The 23,355-nt window shown below is 44.7% G+C and overlaps 2 protein-coding genes across 2 annotated transcripts; both read right to left on the bottom strand.

Moving 5' to 3' along the window:
- Positions 1 to 2,468: 2,468 nt before the first annotated feature.
- On the bottom strand, positions 2,469 to 3,137 carry LOC121860236 (early nodulin-75-like). The gene has a single exon (XM_042357324.1). It carries the CDS (start codon positions 3,135 to 3,137, stop codon positions 2,469 to 2,471), a length of 669 nt encoding a protein of 222 aa, XP_042213258.1.
- A 2,927-nt stretch (positions 3,138 to 6,064) lies between these two features.
- On the bottom strand, positions 6,065 to 19,226 carry LOC121860235. The gene is made up of 7 exons (XM_042357323.1): positions 19,187 to 19,226; positions 17,324 to 17,890; positions 16,645 to 16,904; positions 11,527 to 11,609; positions 10,977 to 11,243; positions 7,286 to 7,488; positions 6,065 to 6,155 (listed from the first exon to the last, which is right to left on the bottom strand). Exons 1-4 carry the CDS (start codon positions 19,224 to 19,226, stop codon positions 11,574 to 11,576), a joined length of 903 nt encoding a protein of 300 aa, XP_042213257.1. The 3' UTR covers positions 6,065 to 6,155; positions 7,286 to 7,488; positions 10,977 to 11,243; positions 11,527 to 11,573.
- Positions 19,227 to 23,355: the final 4,129 nt, after the last annotated feature.

The following is a 23,355-nucleotide window of genomic DNA, read 5'->3' as shown; positions in this document are numbered from 1 at the left end:
GTAGAGGTTATGGGTGGTGGAGATACAAACAAAGGTAAGGATGACTTGTAGTACGTAGAAATGTGTGTTCCCGGGGACCCTAGTAAACCCCTGGTAAATATTTGTGATGGACAGTGTGAGGAGATTTAAGGTTATGGCAGGGCGTGAACACATACCGCAGACATTGATGAGAATCCCTGGCATGATGAAGAAGAAGAGCGAGTAAATGGTTCGTCTCTGGAGCTGCAAGTAATAGGTTATGGCTGCAGGGGAGAGTCAGAAGACACCAAACAATTATATTAATGCCCGAAATTATTGTTCTCCAAAGAGTATTCTGTTCAGATAAAAAGAATTGCAGCTGACGAATTAATTTACGATCCCTATCTGTTGTTCGTAAATTCATATCTCAAAATTATTTATCATTAAACCCATTAAAAACACAAGGAATATCAGCAACATTACTTCATAGTTAAGCATAGGTTAGGTTAGGTTAGTTTAAGCATGAATAAAGAATGCGTGGATGATGATACCTTGAGTGGAAACGCGCGTGACAGAATAGTAGATGTGTGTGGGAAAAACAGGTTAGGTATTGTGTGGGCTGTGGTGCTGCATGGGTGTTGTTGTTGTGGGGGCTGTGGTGCTGCATGGGTGTTGTTGTGGGGGGCTGTGGTGCTACATGGGTGTTTTGTGGGGGGCTGTGGTGCTGCAGGGTGTTGTTGTGGGGGCTGTGGTGCATATGGGTGTTGTGGGGGCTGTGGTGCTGCATGGGTGTTGTTGTGGGGGCTGTGGTGCTACATGGGTGTTGTTGTGGGGGGCTGTGGTGCTGCATGGGTGTTGTTGTTGGGGCTGTGGTGCTGCATGGGTGTTGTTGTGGGGGGCTGTGGTGCTACATGGGTGTTGTTGTTGTGGGGGGCTGTGGTGCTACATGGGTGTTGTTGTGGGGGCTGTGGTGCTGCATGGGTGTTGTTGTGGGGGGGGGCTGTGGTGCTACATGGGTGTTGTTGTGGGGGGGCTGTGGTGCTGCATGGGTGTTGTTGTGGGGGCTGTGGTGCTGCATGGGTGTTGTTGTGGGGGGCTGTGGTGCTACATGGGTGTTGTTGTGGGGGGGCTGTGGTGCTACATGGGTGTTGTTGTGGGGGGGCTGTGGTGCTGCATGGGTGTTGTTGGGGGGCTGTGGTGCTACATGGGTGTTGTTGTGTGGGGGGGGCTGTGGTGCTACATGGGTGTTGTTGTGGGGGGCTGTGGTGCATGGGTGTTGTTGTGGGGGCTGTGGTGCTACATGGGTGTTGTTGTGGGGGGCTGTGGTGCTGCATGGGTGTGTTGTGTGGGGCTGTGTGTGGTGCTACATGGGTGTTGTTGTGGGGGCTGTGTGTGCTACATGGGTGTTGTTGTGGGGGGCTGTGGTGCTACATGGGTGTTGTTGTGTGGGGGGCTGTGGTGCTACATGGGTGTTGTTGTTGTGGGGCTGTGGTGCTACATGGGTGTTGTTGTGGGGCTGTGGTGCTACATGGGTGTTGTTGTGGGGGGGCTGTGGTGCTACATGGGTGTTGTTGTGGGGGGGCTGTGGTGCTACATGGGTGTTGTTGTGGGGGGCTGTGGTGCTACATGGGTGTTGTTGGGGGGGCTGTGGTGCTACATGGGTGTTGTTGTTGTTGTGGGGGCTGTGGTGCTATGGGTGTTGTTGTGGGGGGCTGTGGTGCTGCATGGGTGTTGTTGTTGTGGGGGGGCTGTGGTGCTACATGGGTGTTGTTGTGGGGGGCTGTGGTGCTACATGGGTGTTGTTGTGGGGCTGTGGTGCTGCATGGGTGTTGTTGTGGGGGCTGTGGTGCTGCATGGGTGTGTTGTTGTGGGGGGGGCTGTGGTGCTACATGGGTGTTGTTGTGGGGGGGGGGGGGCTGTGGTGCTACATGGGTGTTGTTGTGGGGGCTGTGGTGCTACATGGGTGTTGTTGTGGGGGGGGCTGTGGTGCTGGTGTTGTTGTGGGGGGCTGTGGTGCTGCATGGGTGTTGTTGTGGGGGGCTGTGGTGCTACATGGGTGTTGTTGTGGGGGCTGTGGTGCTGCATGGGTGTTGTTGTGGGGGGGGCTGTGGTGCTACATGGGTGTTGTTGTTGTGGGGCTGTGGTGCTGCATGGGTGTTGTTGTGGGGCTGTGGTGCTGCATGGGTGTTGTTGTTGTGGGGGGCTGTGGTGCTACATGGGTGTTGTTGTGGGGGCTGTGGTGCTGCATGGGTGTTGTTGGGGGCTGTGGTGCTGCATGGTGTTGTGGGGCTGGTGCTGCATGGTGTTGTTGTGGGCTGTTGTGCTGACATGGTTGTGGGGGTGTGGTTACATGGTGTTGTTGTGGGGGGCTGGGTGCTACATGGGTGTTGTTGTGGGTGCGCTGCATGGGTGTTGTTGTGGGGGCCTGGTGCTACATGGTGTTGTTGTGGGGGAGGGGTGGTGCATGGGTGTTGTTGTGGGGCGCTACAGGTGTTGTTGTGGGGCTGGTGCTACATGGTGTTGTTGTGGGGCTGTGGTGCTGCTACGGGTGTTGGTCGTTTGTTGTGGGGTTGCAGCCGCATGGGTGTTGTTGTGGGGCTGCCGGCGTTGTGGGGGGCTGTGCCGCATGGCGTTGTTGTGGGGCTGCGCCGCATATGGTTGGTTGTGGGTGGCGTCAGTTGGTGTTGTTTGGGGCTGTGGTGCCCATGTTGTTGTGATAACAGCAGGCGTTGTTGTAATGGTGCACAAGGTTGTTGTGGGGCCGTTTCGGCGTTGTTGTATGGCCGCATGTTGCTGTGGTATGGTGCCGCATGGGCGGTTGTGGGGGCCGTGGCGCCACATGGCGTTGTTGTAAATGTGTGGGGGGCGGCGCTGCATGGCGGCTGTTGTGGGGGGTTTGGTGCCGCATGGCGTTGTTGTGGGGGTCGTGGTGCCTCATGTGTTGGTTGTAAGTGCGGGTGCCGGTTTGTGCGTGGTTGTTGTGTGCATGGGTGTTGTTGGGGGTCTGGTGCCACATTGTTGTTGTCGTGGTAGGGGGTCAGTACGGGTGTTGTTGTAAATGTTGCAGGGCGGTTGTAAATGCGTGCGTTGCTGTATTGCGCCACATGGCGTTGCTGTGGGGGCCAGTGCCGCACGGGTGTTGTTGTAAAAGGTGCGGCGTTCTGTATGTGGTGCCACATGGCGTTGTTACTGTGGCGCCGCATGGTGGGGCCGGTGCTGCGTTGTCATAAACAGGTGCCACACGGCGTTGTTGGGGGGCGCCACATGGGCGCTGGTTGTACGGTGGCCATGGTTGTTGTAAATGCGGTGCTGGTTGTGGGTGTTGTATGCGCCGCATGGGTTGGTTGTCTGTGGCGCATTGCGTTGTTGTGGGGGCCACACGGCGTTGTTGGGCTGTGGTGCCGCACGGCGTTGCTGGTTTGTGGGGTCATTGGTGTTGTTGTGCCGCATGGCGTTGTTGTGGGGCTGCGCTGGGGTTGTTGGCATGGGTTATTGTACTGTGGGTGCCGCTGCGGGCGTTGTTGTAAATGTGGTGCCACACGGCGTTGTTGTGGGGCTGTGGTCAGAAGTGTTGCTGTGGCGGGTGCCGCATGGGTGTTGTTGTGGGGTGGCGCTGACATTGCTGGTTGTACTGTGGTGCCACATGGGTGTTGTTGGTGGGTTGTCTGGGGCCGTGCCGCATGGGTGTTGGTTGTGGTGTGGTGCCGCATGGGGTTGTTGCGATGGTGCCACATTGGGTTGTGGGGCCGGGCCACATGGGTGTTGCTGTGGGGCTGTGGTGCCGCATGGGTGTTGTTGTGGGGGGCTGCGCCACTACGGTGTTGTTGTGGGGGGCTGTGGTGCTACGGTGTTGTTGTAGATATTGGATGGCGTTGTTGTTGTGGGCCACATGGCGTTGTTGTGGGGGCTGTGGTGCCACATGGGTGTTGGTTGTGACAGGCCTTGCGTCTTGTGTGCCATACATGGTGTTAGGCTGTTGTGCCATGGGTTGTTGTGGAGGTCACGGGGTTGTTGTGGGCTGGGTCTGTGGTGCCACATGTGGTGCACATGGTGTTGTCGTGGGGGGCTGTGGTGCCACATGGTGTTGTTGTGGGGGGGGCCACGGCGTTGCTTGGGGCTGTGGTGCCACATGGGTGTTGTTGTGGGGCTGCCACATGGGTTGTTGTGGGGGCAGCCACATGGGTTGTTGCCATGGGGGGGTTGTGGTGCCACATGGGTGTTGTTGTGGGGGGGCGCTACATGGTTGTTGGTTATGGGTGTTGTTGTGGCACATGGTGGTGTTGTTGGTGGTGACACATGGGTGTTGTTGTGGGGGCGTGGATTGGGGGCTGTGCCACATGGGTGTTGTTGTGGTGGTGGGTGCTACATGGTTGTTGTGGGGGGGCTGTGGTGCTACATGGGTGTTGTTGTGGGGGCTGTGGTGCTACATGGGTTGTTGTGGGGCTGTGGTGCTACATGGGTTTGTGTGGGGCACATGGGTGTTGTTGTGGTGGTGCTATGGTGCTACAGGGGTGTTGTGGGGTTCTGTGGTGCACATGGGGTTGTTGTGTGTGGCGTACAGGGGTTGGTTGTGGTTGGCTACATGGGGTTGTTGGGGGGGTCTGGTACACATGGGGTTGTTGTGGGGGGCTGTGGTGCTGGTGTTGTTGTGGGGGCTGTGCCACGGGTGTTGTTGGGGGCTGTGGTGCTACATGGTGTTGTTGTGGGTGTGGTGCTACATGGGTTTGTTGTGTTGCGGGGTTGCTGTGGGCTACGGTGTTGTTGTGGGGTGTTGTTGCTGGTGCCATGGGTGTTGTTGGGGCTGGTGCTACATGGGTGTTGTGGGGGGGCTGTGGTGCTACATGGGTGTTGCTGTGGGGGCCACATGGGTGTTGTTGGGGGCTGTGTGCTACATGGGTGTTGTTGTGGGGGGGGCTGTGGGGTCTGTGGTGCTGCATGGGTTGTGGGGGAGGCTGTGGTGCTACATGGGTACAAGGCTTACTAGGAAATGGGCACGCAGCAGGGGTTGTGACGTGACAGTACATAGAAGTCCTCCAGGAAAAACTCGGGGTTCTCCCTGAATTCTGAGAGATCCGCCGGACCCTGGATGAGTTGGATCTGTACTGGGAAACACATTGGGTTAACTTATACGGATTGTTAAAGGTCTGTAACTGAATAATAACAAAGAGCTAGTGTAAACAATGGGACCAATATCCCAATCTGTCTAACCGGTAATATATAGACAATTCAGGCATTTCAACTTTAACTTCACATTGTTTTTATTGTAGGTCCAGGAGGAAAAGATTAGCTTGCAGGTCTGCTGGTCGAAGGGATACCACTGGACGTCCATCGAACACACTGAGGTGAGGATGGCGTGGCTCAGGAGCTCAACCTCCCCATTATGCACGACGATGACGTTGGTGTTAATGATCCCCGCCGCGTAGTTGGAGTCTGCACTGTGGACGGAGGTGAGGTTGTTACAGTTGGGGGGAGGGAGAGAGGAGGGGGGTGGGGAGAGAGGAGAGAGAGAGAGAGAGAGAGGGGGGGGGTGGGGGATGAGAGTGGGGAGAGAGAGAGAGAGAGAGAGAGAGATGAAAGGAGACAAATGTCAGTAAGAGTGAATGGCATAACACGGAATAAGATACACATTAACACTAATAATACCACATCCAGCCCAGAGCACGTACTGATCGCTATAAGAACAGCCCAGTCCCAACCATTGTAAAAAAAAAAAATCAATAACTTGTAATTAATTAATGTATTCACTCCCAGTCAATATTACCTTTATGCACTGTCACTATGGAAATGCCCTGTAGGACCCCCACCTAGTTATATATCATATTTGTATTACTTACCTTTTTGTATATTATTTTGTTCAAGAGGCCACCTCAATTATGCAACTGCATATTTCCAGCTCAGCTGTCATGCTTTTCAATAAACCGTTAATTATTATTATAGTAGTAGTAACACCATACCACCTGACTCTCGTCCTCCTCCTTTTCTCATCCTCCACTACTTTCTTCCATTCCTCTCAAGATTCCTTTCACTTTCTTAATCCCCACCTAGGTACCTACGTGTTCTAAAGAATGTCAGGGGTCCAGACGTCATAATGTGGGATTCTGAGACTTGTGCTGCTGGCTGGGGTCCCATACGAGGTTGATGTCCTGCCATTTCATGATCATCTCTGAGTTGGTTGTGATCTGTTGCTTCTTGGTGTCCTGGAGGCATGAGGAGCACAGTAGACAAAGTGGAGCATTGAGAGAGAGAGAGAGAGAGAGAGAGAGAGAGAGATTATTTTGGATTTGTAAGCACCAATGAAATAGTTTTGAGCTAATAGAAAACAATATATCGAAACATCTGAAATACAGTGGAGTGGAGGATGGGCAGGGTAGGGTGGGGAGGGGATGGGAGGGGTAGGGGTGGGGGGTTATCAAGGCCATATTAGGTGTAGAGAACTGAGTGTGGTGGTGGTGGTGGTGGTGGTGGTGGTTGTAGGGGTAGTGGTGGTGGTGGTGGTGGTTGTAGGGGTAGTGGTGGTTTTGTTGTGGTGGCGGAGGGGTGAGGGTGGTGGTTGGCAGTGGTTGGTAGTGGTTGTGGGTAGTGGTTATGATTGTGATGGTGTGGGTAGAACGTAGCGGGTCAATAGCGGTGTTAAAAGATAATTGTCATTGAAATACAGTAATTGAGATCAGACAGCCCTGTATTGTTGTTACTAGGTCACGGCATCCTCTTCTCAACCATCACGTTCATTCATCTACTCAACACGTTCACTCACCTCCTCACCACGTTCACTCACCTCCTCACCATTCATTCATCTACTCAACACGTTCACTCATCTACTCAACACGTTCACTCACCCACCACGTTCACTCACCAACACGTTCACTCACCTCAACACGTCCACTCATTCACCAACACGTTCACTCACCTCACCACGTTCACTCATCTACTCCACGTTCACTCACCCCAACACGTTCACCATCTACTCACCACGTTCACTCACCTCAACACGTCCACTCACCTCACCACGTTCACCTTCCACCTCACCACGCTCCACTCACCCACCACCACCACGTTCACCACCTCACCACGTTCACTCACCCTTCACCACGTTCACCTTCCACTTCACCACGTTCACCTTCCACCTCACCACGTTCACCTTCCACCTCACCACGTTCACTCACCTTCACCACGTTCACCTTCCACTTCACCACGTTCACCTTCCACCACCACGTTCACCTTCCACCACCACGTCACCACCACCACGTTCACCTCCTCACCACGTTCACTCACCTTCTCACCACGTTCACCTTCCACCTCACCACGTTCACTCACCACGTTTACTCACCACGTTCAGGATGTTAAAGATGGAGAGCTCGAAGAAGATGCCTGTCGTTTCACCCGGGTGCTGGACAGGGCGGACGTGTTTGTTGTAATTTCTGAAGAGATCCGCAAAAAGGCGATGCACGGGTGAAGAATAGTTGCCATCCTTCATCCCCATTCCCATTCCCATTCCCATTCCACTGCTTTCCCCCTTGATGATTGGAATGGCTGCCGAAGGATAGAAACATTAATCAGGAGTATCTGTTAGTCTGTTTTAACCCCTAGTCTAACGTGTGATGATAGGAGATGGGCGGCGAGGGCGAGGAGGGAGGAAGGAGGGTCCAAAAAATTTAATTAGAATCAATTGGTCGGATTTTGTGAGGCTTTGTTTACATGGATACATACTATTACTACTGCTACTACTATTTTGTTAATAATGGCCTCCAACCTCCCCTTATAGCCATACTTTATAGCCAAATTCTAAAATAGATATGCTAGGCCTCACCATTTCCTTTAATATGTCAGGGAAGCCACACATTCTCAACATTGCTAAAACTGCCTTCCGAAAGCTGGGAATACTGTACAGATGCCGTAGCTACTTCACTCCTGAGCAGTTGCTTCAAGTTTATAAGGGATTCATTCGTCCTAACTTGGAGTACTGCTCTCATATCTGGGGTGGCTCTTCTTCTGTCCAACTGTTAGATAGGGTGGAATCAAAGGCATTTCGTCTTATTAACTCTCCTCCTTTAGTTGATAATCTCTCTTCCCGTTCTCTTCGCCACAATGTTGCTTCACTCTCTCTCTCTTTTACAGGTACTTTAACGGGCAATGTTCGGTGGATTTGACATCCTGTGTACCGCCGGCAGGGCCGTGGGCTCGTAACACTCGTCTTGCCCGCGGTGCCCACCATTTCCTTCTTTGCTCACACAGCCTTCTTCTGTGTTTCCATACTCATACTTGTGAGAAGGGGTAAAACCAAGGACGAAGAGTGTTGATGCTGTAGAGGCGACAAGATCGGCTAAGATCATTCCTAAACTAAATAGTCTTCATTATCCAAGTAGACTGAGGGCCTTAGGACTGACAACTCTAGGCGGATCTCATAGACACATTCAAAATCTTGAAAGGGATGGACTACGTAAACCCAGATCAACCTTTCATGGTGGCATGCACCATCAACACAAGAGGACACACCATCAAGCTCGCCAAGGTGTCGTGCAGGACATAATATAAGGAAGCATTTCTTCACGCAGGGGGTGGTAGACCTATGGTACAATTTACCAGCTCAAGACGTGGGAAGCCAAAGCAGTACTAGGATTCAAAATAGCACTAAACAAGGCTGCCAAGAACAACAGAGTGATCCAAGAGGTCATCGGCCTCCTTCCCCCGTTTTGGTTACCTCTAACTAAGGTGAGGTGGTCACTAGGTTAATTGGGTAAATAGTGTAAAGAGAAAGGATTTGATATAAAGAAGAGACAAAAAGAAGACGGAAAACAAGAAATATAGAGGAAGAACCAAGCAAGAAGATCAACACAACCATCACCAAGGACCAACATGACGGTGAGTTTAAGGACAGTGTGAGTGTGTGTGTGTGTGTGTGCAGACACACATACATTATTAGAAAATTGTGAATTATTTGTAAAAGTGAAATTCATGAAAATATGTAATAATTTTATGCAATTTTATAGTTTACGAAAGAGAGGGGGGACTGCGCGTTTGTCCCCAGTCTGTCGTGTACAGAACGTGTGTATTTACCCTAGACCTGGCCCAGAGAGAGAGCCAGCCTTCTCACTGGGGTAAATACACACGTACTGCCCAAGAGTAGATGTAAAAAGTAACTGATAACAGTTAGACGTGTAAGACTGCAAACAACTGAACAGTATATTATTATTTTTTTCTTGAATGTAGATCCAAAGTTTTGTCGCCCTCCACTATATTAACAATGATAAATGTGGCCGAGAGCCTGTAAAAGGTTGAGGAGCACTGGAGTAAGGTAATACAGGAAGAAGCGCACTCGAGATAGCCGAGACCTTGCAACGCCAGCAGTCGTGGTTACAGTTAAAAGTTGTCTAAAACACGTCTTGTCAAGCTACTGGCTCGTTCACTTTAATATAGTAATGTTATGCAGTCAGTTGAAATTCTGAATCTATCTAACTCAGTGGCAAAGTAGTTATCGCACTGGGCAGGTACAGTAGTCCAATGGTCTCGGGTAATATATGATTGATATTCGGTGTGAATAGGTACATTACAGGTACTATTGTAGTGGCAAATTAATTCAGGGCAGGATGCAAATGCATTACAGGAGGATCTAAATAAACTGCAGGGGTGGTCTGAAAAATGGCAAATGAAATTCAACACCAGCAAGTGCAGCGTACTTAAAATTGGAAGAACAAATACTTATAATGTATACAGCCTTAACAACATCAACCTAGAGAAGTCGACTTGTGAAAGAGACCTAGGGGTACTTGTAAGCCCGGACCTACGGCCTAGAAAACAGTGCGTTAATGTAAGTAACAAGAGTGCGGAGGTCTTATTGCAACTATATCTTGCGCTAGTCAGGCCGCACCTCGCTTATGCGGTTCAGTTCTGGTGCCCCTATTATAGAATGGATATAAATTCACTAGAGTCGGTGCAGCGAAGAATGACAAAAATTATTCCGGGACTTAGAAACCTTCCATATCAGAATAGGTTAAAGAAACTTAACTTGCATTCCCTAGAAAGACGAAGAGTGCGGGGAGATATGATAGAAGTATTTAAGTGGGTGAAAGGAATCAATAAAGGGGATATAGATAAAGTTCTTATAATATCCGAGCAGAGATAGGACTCGGAGCAACGGATTCAAGTTGGATAAGTTTAGGTTTAGGAGGGAGACAGGAAGAAACTGGTTCACAAATAGGGTGGTGGACGAGTGGAACAAGCTTAGCAACTTTTGTATTAAGTGCGGGAACTCTGGAAAGTTTCAAAAGGAGGCTAGATAGATTCATGGATGATAGAGAGTGGTAGTAACTCTCGACAGGAGCTGCCATGCACAGGCCAACCGGCCTATTGCAGACTCCTTATTTTCTTATGTTCTTATGTACAAACGCTGTTTGTCGCAGCATAGCCGACCCCACGAATTTCCCTGTGTATGCCTCGTGGTCTAGGTCAACCAGCGCCGCCATACACCACGGAGCGGGGGTCAACTACTAAGCCACGCCAACCCCCGCTATTTAAGACCTGACCTCGTGGTGATCTTTCTCTTTCTAACTACACCAACCAGTCAGCAACACCTCCTCCTCCTCCGCCTGCCTGGCAGTCCTCGCTCCCGCCGGCGAGCATGGCGATCCACAAGCTGGTCCTCCTCTGAGCATCCTCACCAACCAGCTCTCTCTACATCACGCTTGTAACCACGCTGCCACTTCCCAACACCAAGCTGCATTGTACATCCAATACAACATGTATACAGAGAGCACATTGTGAGTTTCCTTTCTCCATCCCATCCTGAGTGAGATCCAAACAACCTGAACCCCACAATTGGTGACCCCGGAGTGACCCGAACACCCAGCCTTCTGAACCAAACAACCTGAACCCCACACTATAACGAGCACAGTGTAATAATCAAACTGACTACAGGATATATATCTATTTCATCTCGATTTCTTTGTGATATGTGACGCCGGGTAAACATCACGTGTACCACCCAAAGTAAGACAAACGATGAAAAAGACTTTTAGACTTACCAGCAAGGAGACAGAGGAGTGTCGCCCGCAGTGCCACAGACGCCACCATCTTGGAGCACCACCTTCCTTCCTTCCTTCTAGAAGTTTCTAAGACACGCCGCGTTGTCTGTCGTCGAAGCTAACACAACTCCAGGTGACATTTCTTCTAAAATCTTATTTTCCTGTGTCTTTGGCAGATAAGGATCCACCACAGTCATATACTGTACAGTTGTCAGCTTATCACGTGAAATAACACTCTGGTTTTGGTCACTGATGAAGGAGTCACTCCTGTGAATTTTATTGATACTTTTTGTAACTTTCGTATTTTCGTTGAGGGGAAATTTAAGAGTAAAGTATTGGTTTAAATTATACAAATTTATCATTATTTTCACAATAATAAAAACAAAATAACAAACGTAATAACAAAAACGATATATATATATATATAGTGTAACTTTTTATGTCTGTTTAAAGCTAACGTCATATTAATTAATAATTATATAAACAAATCATATCACATTCTTCAAGGAAGACAAGAGTGAGACCATTGGAAAATACTGTAACAACACACTTAGCGGGTGGTGGCGGGAGTGACCGTGTCTTCCTCCAGGGTGGCTGCTAGCTCGTCTGCCTGAAGCCACAACCACACTCACTCTATTCCGGGAATAACACTTTTCTAAAAATCTAATATTCATAGATTCCAAATGCGTAGTTCTAAGGATATGTCAAGGAGAGAGTCTGCTATTGGCCAGAGGAAGACCAATCACAGAACGTGAATGATAAGCATCGATCGGACACGTTACCATCTCGTGCCTAATCGCCCACTTATTCGGTCCGCTGCTTATAGGCGAAACTTTGTTGGCTGTCAATCTGTTATTTGGTTTGATGTATTGGTGAAGTCATGTCGTAACTTGTGACTGTAACGATTATACACCGTTCATTCTCAGTCTAGGAAAATAAGTAAACTCGTACAGTATGTGTGAAAGGATGCATTACACCAAGACTTACAATGTACAAATTTTATAATACATCCACAGCACAACAAAGTTTCCACAAAACACCACACACACACACACACACACACACACACGCACGCTTCTCGGCCGTGGCAAGCAGCAGTTCAAAACAAATTAAAATATTGATAAACCATCGCGTTAGCAATATCAACAACCTCGGACCCGATTTACTGCATGAACTGTAGCGTGCATCTGTGTGACAAAGGAGAAAGAGATGCAGTGTCTTGTGTCTGTCATCGGTGATAGAATGAGTCCTGACATTCAATAAACCATAAACACAACGCGGTAACTTGGGCCCAATAGTGATGCATTAAGGTCAAAATTCATCCTCACATATGTAACCAACTCTTCCTAGACTGTCTCACATCCCTGTATACCACTTTAATCTTAGAATTATTTTTTTTTTTAGGTTTCCAATGAACGAAAATTCTATATTTTATTGTTACGTATCAGGCTTCATGTAAATTTATGGCGGCGGTGTGTACAGTGGTGGATAAGTGAGGGGCAACGTACACACCAGAGAGAGATAGATAGATAGATAGATAGATAGATAGATAGATAGATAGATGGAGAGTAGGTCTGAGTCACGTCTGAATGAGGAACTCGGCACAATTACGTTGTTCCCACGAACCTGCTCCAACTTACAACAGGTTATGAATAAGTGTGTGAGGACCTCCCATGGCCAGCTGCATGAAGACGTAAAGAAAGATGTGAAGATGGAGAGGGAAGAGAAAGGACGAGAACACATGGATGAGGAATAGATGAAAGACATAACGAGGCAGAATATAGAAGAGACAGATAGATATATTGAAAGCAGAGGAAGTGAAGACGTGTACATAAGACAAAAAAGATAGAGAAGAAACGAGGCGACACAGGAAGGAGAATGAGATGGAATAGCTGACGAGGAAACCTGCACAAATAGCGAGACAACTAACTTGCCTACAGTTCTCCATAGTCGTAGATAATCTTGCCGGGATAATGAAATTCAATAGATTCATCGCCTTGTTATTTTCATGTAACACTTTCTTCAACACCTCGTCTGATACTTTCCTACATAAAGAGAAATAGGTTAAATATGACAAAAAATACATAAATGAATAAGAAAATAGATGATACAAGTGATCGCGGGCCCTTCATGACAGGTTAAAGTTTGAACGCTCGTGCTTGGCTAGCGCGCAACCGCCGTCCGGCTGACAGCATACAGCAACAAAATGGTTAATTAACGCCTTCCTAAAGAAACCATCGACATGGGACCAGGTTTGTTCCACTCTACGATTATTTTGCAATTTTTCCACCAAGTTTGATGAAAAACGATTGTGCCGTTGCCCAGAACACACACACAAACTTGACTGGAAGGCCCATGTAAATAAAATAGTCAAGGCAGCCTCGTACCGTCTCTACATGCTACGACGACTTAGGTCACTTGGGACACCCACGCTAGAGCTGAGGACCATCTACAACGCCTTTATTCTCCCCAAACTAACATATGCGTCACCAGCCTGGTCGTCTTCTCTTAACTCCACCCAACAACGTCAACTAGAGAAGGTACAGAAAAGGGCCTACAGAATCATGCTCAGCGCAGAATACTCCGCTACACCAACGCTCTCTCCACCCTGGAAATGCCAACCCTTAGTGACCTCCACCACCAAGCACTGGAAAGGTTTGGCAGTGGACTACTGCACCACCCTCGACATCGCCACCTCCTACCACCTGCAGCCCCCCACCCAACCCGCGCAGTCCGCCACTACAACAAAATTCAGCCCGTAAGAGCCCTCACCGATAGATATAAGAACAGCACCATCCCATCTATTGTTAAAATAATAAACGACTCCTGATTTATGTACTGTACAGCCCTGTAAATGTATTCAATACATATTATATCATTATGTCTAAATCAAATGTAAGTCTGTATATTTTCAGCCACCGGCTGCAACTCTATTAATAAACCGTTTATTATTATTATTCTTATTATTATTACACACACACACACACACGGCTATTCCTATAGTATAGTAGATAAATGAAAAAGACTAATAAATTAATGAATAAATGCATACATTTATAGGTAAATGATTTGATCACCTTAACGCTACCTGGGGTTAAGTTATGGTAAGGTTGGGGTAAGTGTTTAATCATCAGGTGAAATGAGCTAGGGCGTCTAATCTTCAGGTTGTTCAAATAAGTAATATCTTCATATATAATACTCGACAAATACAGTATCTTTTAGAGTCCCCTGTATGTTACGGTCTATTTTGTAACGCGTTTAATATACGTAAACGCAATGCATGTCACTGTTGAGCGTGACGCGATACGTAACTTTTTTTTAATGTAACGCAGTTGTGTGTTAGTAAAGAAAAAGTTAACTTCATCGACAAAAAAAATCGGATTTTTTTTTGCATTTCTGTGATATTACTTCTGAAAGTTTTACACCGATAATACAACAACGCCATGGCCTATTAAAATTACTGAATGTTTCTGCTTAGTTTTCTCTAACACTCAAAAACACTTACCAATGTACACAACTATTTATGGTTAACTATAAAGCCAGTGAAAGGCATTGTATCATGACACTACGCTACCAACACAAAATTGCTAAGCAGAATATAATTAGACAAACTTAGAACAATTCAGTATTCCTTCAGTGATATTTATGAACCCCGCTGTGAGGTGTGTCCATTGGTATTATTAACGTCTGTCAGTTCCTGTCAGTAGAGTAATTACCCTGATGGCTTAACATAAGATCGGTCATGTGGTGAACGTCGTCTGTACTACACTTACCGAATAATGACGGTACAATAACTCTGCCAAGTAACGTGGCACACATTGGGTACTAGGTGATTATTCAGCACTTTTTCGTGATTGGTAATAAACCTTTTAAAAAGATTTGGCGCTTTCATATTCGCCAGGATATATATTTAGATATGGAAAACGATTAATCACAATATTTCAACGTGTATTTCATACCTTATCATCTGTAATAAAGTTTAAAATGTCGTGTTAGTGACTACAGCTTCCTGTGGTTCCGGATTTTAATGTATTGGGTAATACCTATACCCGCCGTCGTAACTGACATGTACACACTTATCTTGTACCGGTATGTCTGCAAAAACCCAATAGCAATTGCATTGTTCACATTCTTGTAACAAAACCCATTAATTCCGAATCTCGTCGAACATTTTGTGGAGGGAAAAGTAAATTAAAGTACATCGTTTCTATGCCCGAATATTTGTTATGACACATAAAACTGCACTGTTTCACACACAAATACATGAGTATGTTATCAGTTAGACTGTCCTTGCCCTGTCTAGTTTTACTTTTAGCTGTGTAGCCTTAAATAGACAACAATATTATTGGTGCTTCTATTTTTCTAATTTTGTGGTAAAATACTGTCTCAGGAAAATTAACTCATTACAGGTGTTTTATATACTTTTTTTTTTTACGGGGATTAGCCCACCCGGGCACAGGTCACTGACCCACACCAGGGCCTGGGGGGTAATAATAATAATAATAATAATAATAATAATAATAATAATAATAATAATAATAATAATAATAATAATAATAAAGAACCATAAAGAAATACAAAAATTAAAAAATATCAATAGTGAGAAACAATATGTGTATGTTGTGTTGTCAATAGTAAGTGAAACAATTGAAACCCTGCAATTGTGTGTAAATGAGGCAGAAAGTCAGATCAGCAACCTGGGACTTGGTCACATATGGCAGCAGGGTCTACCATTAGACAACACATTATGCTTCCAATATCTTCCCAGGCGGTAATACCTCCCTGTTTGGTAGCTGCCTAATACCTACTAGCCCAAGTAGCTTTACGACTTATAGTTGACAACGTATGACACAATTTTAATTTCCTTCAGGCAATATTTTTTTTTATGTTTGTAATACAGAGGTACAAACTGTATCTCATTACCTTTTGTGCTATGTGTTTGGTATAATTTGTTTCTGTTTGCTTTATGTTTGGTACAAAACAAAGAAATAAGAAAAGCCTTCATTTGAAAACGAATTTCATCTTTAACTTCTACCTTTTATGAAAAATATTTAAATTTTTCTAACATCCTCTCTGAAGTGCTAAGGTCTTGAAATTATTTGCATTTTGATAGTCCAGATATTTGACATTATTTTAGATAATAACAAGTCTGCTTACCAATTGTGAACACATTTAATTTGAATAAATGGACAGCTACACGAACATTTTCTCTGAACCAATCAGCTATGTGTAGCTATAAACAAAGGGCGTGACTTACGGGCGTGGTTAGCGTGGAAATAGTATGATTTATAGTGACTGTTGCAGCTTACTATGTCATCTTACCACTGTACACATTATGGAAGACATCCGTAACACTGAAAAGTTTAAAGACAACGATGGAATTATCAAACACGATAAGTGTATATTTGTTATAATAACCACAAGTAACAGGCAGAGATGCAGCAACCAAAGTCTTGAAGAAGAGAAACAGATAGAGACAGATAAATGAATACCGAGAGAGAGAGAGAGAGAGAGACTGTAGTTTTAATCACTATTACAATGTTTAGACGACCTTCCTTGTCCTTTTTTTTTACCCTGAAACTGACATCAATTTTGAAAATTTCACTTTTTTTTTCCTATTTCAACTATACCGATAATTGTTAGTGTTATATACATCCACTAACCTTACCAAGTTGAGGACGTTGAAGAGGGCGATCTCAAAGTGGACGGTCAATACGTCATCGTGGTTGAGGATGGGACGGATGTGTTTGTTGTAGTTCTTGAAGAGGTCGTTGTATAGCAGGTGTTGGTCAGACCACTCGTGCCCCACCTTACCCCCGGTAAATTTTCTGACACCTTTGTCCTGACCTCCCCCACCGTGACCTTCAGGTTCACTATTTTGACTGCTGGGTGTCTTCCCTCCAATTGATGCCCTGTTCTCTTCATCCTCTGTAGAACAACGCTGTGTGGTTAACTTATCACCTATTGCTAATTTTCAGCTGTTTGACCTAAAGTGAGAAAATGGGGAGAATAGCCAACCCATTGACCTATTTTCAGAGAAAAGATTATTAATGGACACAGATAGTCCAGACTGACAAGGATTTGCATCACTAGTGTAAATTGCACGAAAAGCAATTTGCTAAATTCTGTGAACTTGGAATATTTTCCATTAATTTGAGACTTAGAAACAATTAATACCATACATAAATAGATAACGTCTGGAGGCTATAAGAAACAAACAACAGAACTAAAATACAGTAACTTATACTCTGGCAGAAATTATTGTTTTTATAAGAGTACCAGAAACAGATTGTGTGTCAAGTGGCATGTAACTTACGCTTACAGCAATTGCCAAGGTGAAAAATTACCTGCAGGTGAGGTCTGGGCGGCGGCAGGAGTGTCCTTGCCTCGCTGCTGTCTCTTCACTCTCCTTGCACCTGAGGAACTAGCTCCGCTGTGAGGACTACGTTGGTACTGATCGTCGACGACAGACATAAGTGCTGAGCCTAAGTACTCTGCCACTTCTTGTGTTGCTCCTAACTGTGAATCCTTCTCTGGGGACACTGGTATTGTCACGCCTGAAGCTTCTGGAAACTTGACTCTCCCCTCTGCAGAAATTTTCAAATTATATGAATTGACACCGTTTATGGAAATCGTGTTTCCTGTTCGGGTACATGGAGGTCGGTTCTCTGGTATCACTCCTGAGCCGTCCTGGGGCTGTTGAACACCTGAAGGGGTTGAAGGTGCTGGGAACCATCTCTTGTTGTCTCTAGGTTGACTCATCACCTCGAGAACACCTGAAGGGGCTGAAGGTGCTGGGAACCATCTCTCGTTGTCTCTAGGTTGACTCATCACCTCGAGAACACCTGAAGGGGCTGAAGGTGCTGGGAACCATCTCTCGTTGTCTCTAGGTTGACTCAACACCTCGAGAACACCTGAACAGAAGATAACAGACAAGATAGATAACAATTGCCCCTTGTATGGTAAACTGGAAGTTATAAGCCATTTAACGAAGGTATCGCTAGTCACATACTGGGGTTCATCTCATCATACACAGTGTAACACCAGTCATAACTTTATCTCTGATAGCACACACACACACACACACACACACACACACACACACACACACACACACACACAGTTCTGGTATACAAAACTGTACAGTACATAGCGAGACTACACAAACAATGATAAACTGACAGCCCAAGAAAGCCACCATATGTTTATTGCTATTAGGTTCCTGTCACAATAAATTGTACTTGGGAAAGAACTGAGAACATCTAGTGAGGAATACAGTCGCCAGGAAGTACAACAACCTTTGAATACATAATTATTAGATCTGTGAAATAAATCTGCAATCATTGACACAAGAGAAGACGAAAGAGCTACAGATAGTAATAAATGAGAATTGTTTTATTTTATGTGGTGTTGAATATAAATTATTACATTTACTCTAACAGTAGTCTAACTTCTATTGGGTTCACGACTAAAAGAACTCTTTACCATGAAACGTTTCCACAGACTCGTCAACCCCACATGTAAGTGAAGCAAAACCAACGCGTAAAATAACTTGATATAATTAAACTATTTACAATGTATTCTAGAAACAATAATAACTTAATAGGTTTGTTCAGTAGGATAATGTACCCAACGACACAACATAATACTAATAAGTCTACAATTAAATCAGTTACAATGTACCATAATTAATATAATGGAGCAGAAACACTATAAGAGAAGACAGTTCATTATAAATAACAATGTACTCATCACTATGGAGGAGAAGGTGGCGACTCACAGCAGGTAACCACACGAGTGCATAATTAACCCAACACCAAACCTCGAATGAATGAGTCGAAGCATTAACTAAAGCTTCGACTCATCCAATATGGTTAGTAAGATGGCCCAGTGTGGTGACGCTTGGCAGTCCCCATAACTACTGTCCTTAACCACTAGATGGCGACACCTACCAGACACACATTGTGGATGGCTGGTTTATCACATAGTTGAATACGTTTTCAATACATAAATAACAGAAGTAAAACTGAACATTACATAAAAGATACTCTTGTAAAACTACAGGATTCCCTAAAACAACAAAATACAAATACCAGAATATACATCTGAAATTTAATTACCGTGTCGTAAGAAAATCAACATAAATATTACACACACACACACACACACACACCACTAATAATATTACTACTGCCACCAATGTCACTAACTACTGATGAGGGATAGAGCCAGCAGGTGCCGTAGTACCATAACGATGATGCCTCTTAGAGAGAAAGATATGGCGGGGGAAATGAAGACTGGTAGCTTAGGTAACACGGAAAAGAATAAGGCAGATAGAGATGATAAGATGTTCGGTAAGGAGGGCTGAAACAATTGTGGGAGATAATGCCTATGCGAGAGAAAAAAAGCTTTGCAAGAAATAAAGATAATGACGAGTATGAAGCATCGCCAGGAGATGTATTGGAGGTGTTAGCTTATCGTCGACGTCTTCCTAGTTCGTGTTGTCTTTTAAACAGAGATAATAATAATACTATAGAGGCAGGTGCCAGGGTTCAGGCTGACGTCAAGAGACAATGGGGTATACAGCAGGTAGTGAAGACGTTGGTGAGGTCTCCTTTTCTCGCCCTGCCTTTAAAGCAGTGGTCGGTATAGCCGAGACAGGAGTTAGGGTAGAGACATCTTGTGCTGGAGGATATAGGCCGGTGACGAGACTGTTAGTGTGGCCTTCCTTGGCACGCCTTGCCATAACTCTAGCCTACGTCTTGTTGTTAATCACAATCGCCTGTTATGTACTTTTAACCTGTTCAGATATTTGTCTTGGTGTCCCACACTGCTTAAAAACAGCGACAACAAGAGCAGTCAGTAGCGCTGGTGCTCCTATCCACACTGTTGTGTTTATTAAGTTACACATGACGAAGATTCACTCGCTGCCTGTCTACAGGAGCTCTCTTGTGGCGATAAAATAAGCTTCAGACGATCGGTTGTTGTTCTAGTGTGGTGGTGATCATGGTAAGGTGCTGATATGCTTGTTCCGCCAGCCTTATTCAGTTGACACACGGGAGCCAAGTCTCTGCAGTAGCTGCAGTTATTTCTATATACATTTGAACTAATTAGACTGAATGACACAGACAGTAGATGTCGAACAGCAACAGATCCTCGAAAGTGACTTCAGGAAAGTACCCATAAGTGTTGTAGATTCTTCAGCTACCGTAGGAGTTCGATCTTTCCGCTCTGACCTCCACAAAGTTGACTGGGGCCCCTGGGTGACTGACTTCCTAGTCTTAAGAGTGTTAAGACTCTATCAGGAGGAGAGAGGGGTGTAGAGAGGGAGGAGTCTTGTAACAGTGTGCGGGGCAGCCAGACCTCCCCCGTCAATAGAAAAGTCATAAAACAAGGGCGCGAGATTGTGGTAGTTATAGGCGCTAGTGAACAACAGGTCGATGAATAACAAGTTAATGAATAGCAGAATGTGGAGAGAGAGAGAGAGAGGCCCTGATGTGACTGTAGGTAATCAGTAAAAGAGAACAATGAGAATTAAATTATTCATATTGGTGTAATAACAAGGCTAGGCTAATATTGCAATTGGTTGAGGAATCTATGCTAACTTAGTAACTGACCTGACGGACTAGTGACCACAATATCAACTTTAGAGGAATGTTACAATAGATTGTAGGTTTTATAACCGAGTTTTACATACATCGACGATATGGATAGGAAGATAAAGGCAGAAGAGTGAAGTGGACACAGAAATGAGATTTGATATGGTCAGTTGAAAATTCAAGAAAAATATGGGAAGGTTTTAATCGGACGACTGAGTAAAACACACGCCCTTTATTAAGTCTTGTTAGCTATTGTAATATATTTCAAAATAGGAAGTTCTGTTTACATTAAATGAAAGTAGAATATTCTATGACAGTCAACGTACAAGTCCTTATATATTAACCCGTAAGAATCTATAAACACCATAAAAAAAATAAGAAACAGCTTAGTAGCATCTGAAAGCACTAAGAATATTCCTGCGACTATTTATTTGCTTATTGACGATAAAGTTTTGGTTGAACGCCATCTTCGTCCGGGCCCCTTATATACCATGACGCATACAAATATTGTCAATAATCAAAGAATAAATCATAGTCCAAAGCATTTGTTCATTTCAACCTAAATCCAAAATATCCTGCGAATTGGAATCGTCAAATATCACAAAAGCACTCACAATGACTTATATTTTACCATTTTAAAAAGAAGACCAAATTAAAGTTTTGTGCTCGAGGCTTATCGGGTGTACTTGGATGGCAAATCCTCGGCCAGTCAAAGTCTCTTACAACTGATAATGCTTCCTGGCACGTAAAATCAGCTTTACCTGTAATAAAGCATTGCATTATAAACTTTCATTCACCCGAAATTTCATCATCCTCAGTTTTCAATTCAAGATCTATTTATCTAGAGAAGCAGACACGATATTCAATTATTTATTTTTCTTCAGTACGTAACCTTAATTGGATAGGTCCAGGTAAGGCGTAACACCACCTTACATAACCACATTTTTTTCTCATGTCTAACTGACCTACACAATCTTCCTTCTGCCCTCCGTCTCCCAGCCTGTTACCGAAGTAATCGAGGAAATCCACAAGGAAGTCGGGTGGCAGGTATCGGGTGGACGTGTTGTTGGTGTTGCTCCAGACGGTCGATCATCGGCTCCAAGTGATTGCTGCCAATGGACTGTAATTCGCTCCCCCACCCGTGCCGATATTGGTAAAACCTACATACCCAGGAGGTACATTGTGACACTCTTTTCTACACGCTGCGCACAATGTTTGAACGATTTTCTCGGAACATGAACCTTTATACTGTTCTATGATTTAGATTAAATGTCATGGCATTGTGAATGTCTCGCCAGCTCTTCCACAACTGGAGTTCAGCTAGCTGTTTTAATCGCTGTGCGAGGGTTTTGGGTAAGTCTTATTGACTCTCAGCCAAAACGTATTAACATGCATAATAAAGGATGTTTTTAAGAAAGGTGACTGATACCTGACAAACAAACACGGGCATACAGTATTCACAGGTGCTGAGGCCCTCCAAGGTTGCTACCACATCTGTGTGGCCCTGGAGTAAAGAGCATATGAAACAAAATCTTAACAAATAATTATTATTTTTAAATGGAAAAGGTACAAAAATGTTACGATTTCTCAGATAAACACAACTAATACTGTATATCATCGATAATTATTGTCTAATACTACGCTGTGTCGTAATATGCTGCAAATTATTCTCAGGGCGGATATAATGAACGTCAATAAAATGAAATTACGGCAATGATTACCTGTGATAATAATACGTTTCTGTCCATTACTGGTAAATCATGATTGCCAGCTACTAGTGACGTGACTGATATATAATCATCTTGACACAACATAATGGATAAATAAAGAAAGGTAACCCAAAATATACCATACACGATTTATTACACACTGTAGTTGTTGTTTTTTTTCCTAGATCGCCATCAAAAGTTTACGTTCAATAACCTAGGTAAATCCTCGTGAATCAACATTAAATTAGACTTAAAGATTCATATATAATAATAATAATAATAATAATAATAATAATAATAATAATAATAATAATAATAATAATAATAATAGGTCCTTTGTTCTCAAAAGCGCCAGTTCTTCTGAATAATTCACTAGCGTTCGAAACACTACTTTAGAATAAAAAGAAATGGTTTTATAATAAAAATCACAAAAAGTAACAGTTCGACTTCTATCATTCATATACCCTTAAGGGAATTACTACACCACGTCAGTTCCCTCATAACACCATCTGAGGGAACTACTACACCACGTGAGGTCCCTCATAACACCATCTGGGAGGGAGTTACTACACCACGTGAGGTCCCTCATAACACCATCTGGGAGGGAGTTACTACACCACGTGAGGTCCCTCATAACACCATCTGGGAGGGAGTTACTACACTACGTGAGGTCCCTCATAACACCATCTGGTGAGGGGAGTTACTACACTACGTGAGGTCCCTCATAACACCATCTGGGAGGGAGTTATTACACTACGTGTGTGCTGTTCAACACCTACATTAATCTGTATGTTCCTTTACCTTTCTCTAATGAAGGCTTTTGTTAAACTACCAATGTATGTAATAAGTCATTTATGTCCAGTGTATATTTTCAGCCTTCGGGCTGCAGAATTTTTTCAATAAACCGTTATTATATATAAGTTTTAATACTTCCTAAACCCTATAATTCTCCACCACCTGTTCAAAATCATAACCCCCACCCAAAAAAAGTCTTACGTTCAATTTTCAATTTCAATTGTTTATTCCTTGATAGAGGAAGCGGGATCCTAAGTCTTACGTTGTTTTTTAAAT

This window comes from Homarus americanus, unplaced genomic scaffold, assembly GCF_018991925.1.
Source record: "Homarus americanus isolate GMGI-L3 unplaced genomic scaffold, GMGI_Hamer_2.0 scaffold21914, whole genome shotgun sequence".
NCBI classification, from domain to species: Eukaryota; Metazoa; Arthropoda; class Malacostraca; order Decapoda; family Nephropidae; genus Homarus; species Homarus americanus.
Note: the sequence above shows the minus strand (reverse complement) of the source record. Positions and strands in the feature narration are given on the sequence as shown.

Coding starts and splice junctions, on each gene's coding strand:
- LOC121860236 (XM_042357324.1), bottom strand. CDS start 3,137: ATGTGGCACCACATACAGAACGCCGCACCTTTTACAACAACACCCGTG.
- LOC121860235 (XM_042357323.1), bottom strand. CDS start 19,226: ATGGTACTACGGCACCTGCTGGCTCTATCCCTCATCAGTA. Junction 16,905..17,323: donor CGCCCAGACCTCACCTGCAG/GTAATTTTTCAC, acceptor GTTGTTCTACAG/AGGATGAAGAGAACAGGGCA. Junction 11,610..16,644: donor TCTTCAACGTCCTCAACTTG/GTAAGGTTAGTG, acceptor TTCCCGGAATAG/AGTGAGTGTGGTTGTGGCTT.